Below are 1,206 nucleotides of genomic sequence, written 5' to 3' on the forward strand. Positions count from 1 at the left end.
TCTTCCCCTCTGCTGTGCAAAACGCCAGAAGGCACAGCCATTTCCTTACTTCAGATGCCTCGTGACAGAACCCAGGCCTCCCCGCGCTTCCCACAGCTGGACACTTCCCACCACCGTCTCATTAGCAGTGCAGGCGCCCACCCTGCCCTTGCGCTCAGCCTGACACTTCACAGCCAGGAGAGACTGGGCCTCACAGAGCCCTGCTCTTCCTCACACCATCTTCTTCTTCCTTGCAAACCACCCCTCCACCATCTTTCTCAGGAAGCAGTCCTTGCTCACAGTTAGCACGTCCCCACTCCTCCTGTGACTGGAAGTCTCCGAAGCCTCCACTGTGGGCCTGGCATCTCGCCAGTAGCTCTCCTACCTTTCAGCTCCTGGAGGAGGAAAGGAATACTTTCTGGGGCCAGAGCTCTGGGTGCTGGGGTGCTGGGGTACTGGGGCAGCAGGGCAAGGACCCGCCTTGTGTGTCTCTCAGAGAGTGGAGGAGACAGACAACAAACTGACAAATAGATGTCGACTGCAGAAAAATAAAGAGCAGGGTCGGCGTAGCAATGGACAGGGTGCTGCTCTAGATAAGGAGACAAGGAGGGCCTCTCTGTGGAGGTCACCTTCAAAGTGAGAAGGAAGCACCCTCAACTGGGCGAGAGGGTTTCACGCACAGCCACAGAAGTGGGAAGAGCTTGACAGGTTTGAAACAAAGCAAGAATGTTGGAACCATCGCACACATTCAGACACACTGCGGTTTCCCTTCAGTTGATTCTCCCTCCCTGTGTTTTTTCCTAAGTTTCTCAAGAAAATCTGCATATCAGACCCCACGACTAATCTTTCACAGCAAACAAGATTAAGTGTGGTGACACACCCAGACACTCAAACACGCACATCACTTTTGGATCTCATTAGGAACATCTTATGCTAAAGGAGCATCTGTCACCTTCCATTTTTTACTTACATTGCAATGCCGCCTTCTCCTGTCGTGGTGTTGGAAAGGAAGCCTCGTGCCCCTTCCCAGTTTCCGAGTAGCCCCATCCCCAGCCACATGGCAGTGGGCAAGAAGGAAGACAGTCCTGGCAGAGTGAAGACAAATAAATGAGTGCAGTCTTTGCCCCTTGGTAAAGCCCAAGAATTGCCTGCCGTCCAGGCAGGTGTGTATTCAGGGGAGAAAGTGGGAAGTTACTCAGCTTCCTTCCCTGACCCCACTCAGCAGGA

At 53.2% G+C, this 1,206-nt stretch overlaps 1 protein-coding gene across 1 annotated transcript in view; it reads left to right on the plus strand.

Moving 5' to 3' along the window:
* GNAL (G protein subunit alpha L) overlaps positions 1–1,206 on the plus strand; it is a 129,524-nt gene that overhangs the window by 108,438 nt on the left and 19,880 nt on the right. The window contains exon 7 of the mRNA XM_004385795.2: positions 1,116–1,142. Within this exon, the coding sequence (XP_004385852.1) occupies positions 1,116–1,142 (27 nt within the window). The remainder of the gene's footprint in view (positions 1–1,115; positions 1,143–1,206) is intronic.

The sequence above is a fragment of the Trichechus manatus genome, unplaced genomic scaffold, assembly GCF_000243295.1.
Source record: "Trichechus manatus latirostris isolate Lorelei unplaced genomic scaffold, TriManLat1.0 scaffold00146, whole genome shotgun sequence".
In the NCBI taxonomy this organism is placed as follows: domain Eukaryota; kingdom Metazoa; phylum Chordata; class Mammalia; order Sirenia; family Trichechidae; genus Trichechus; species Trichechus manatus.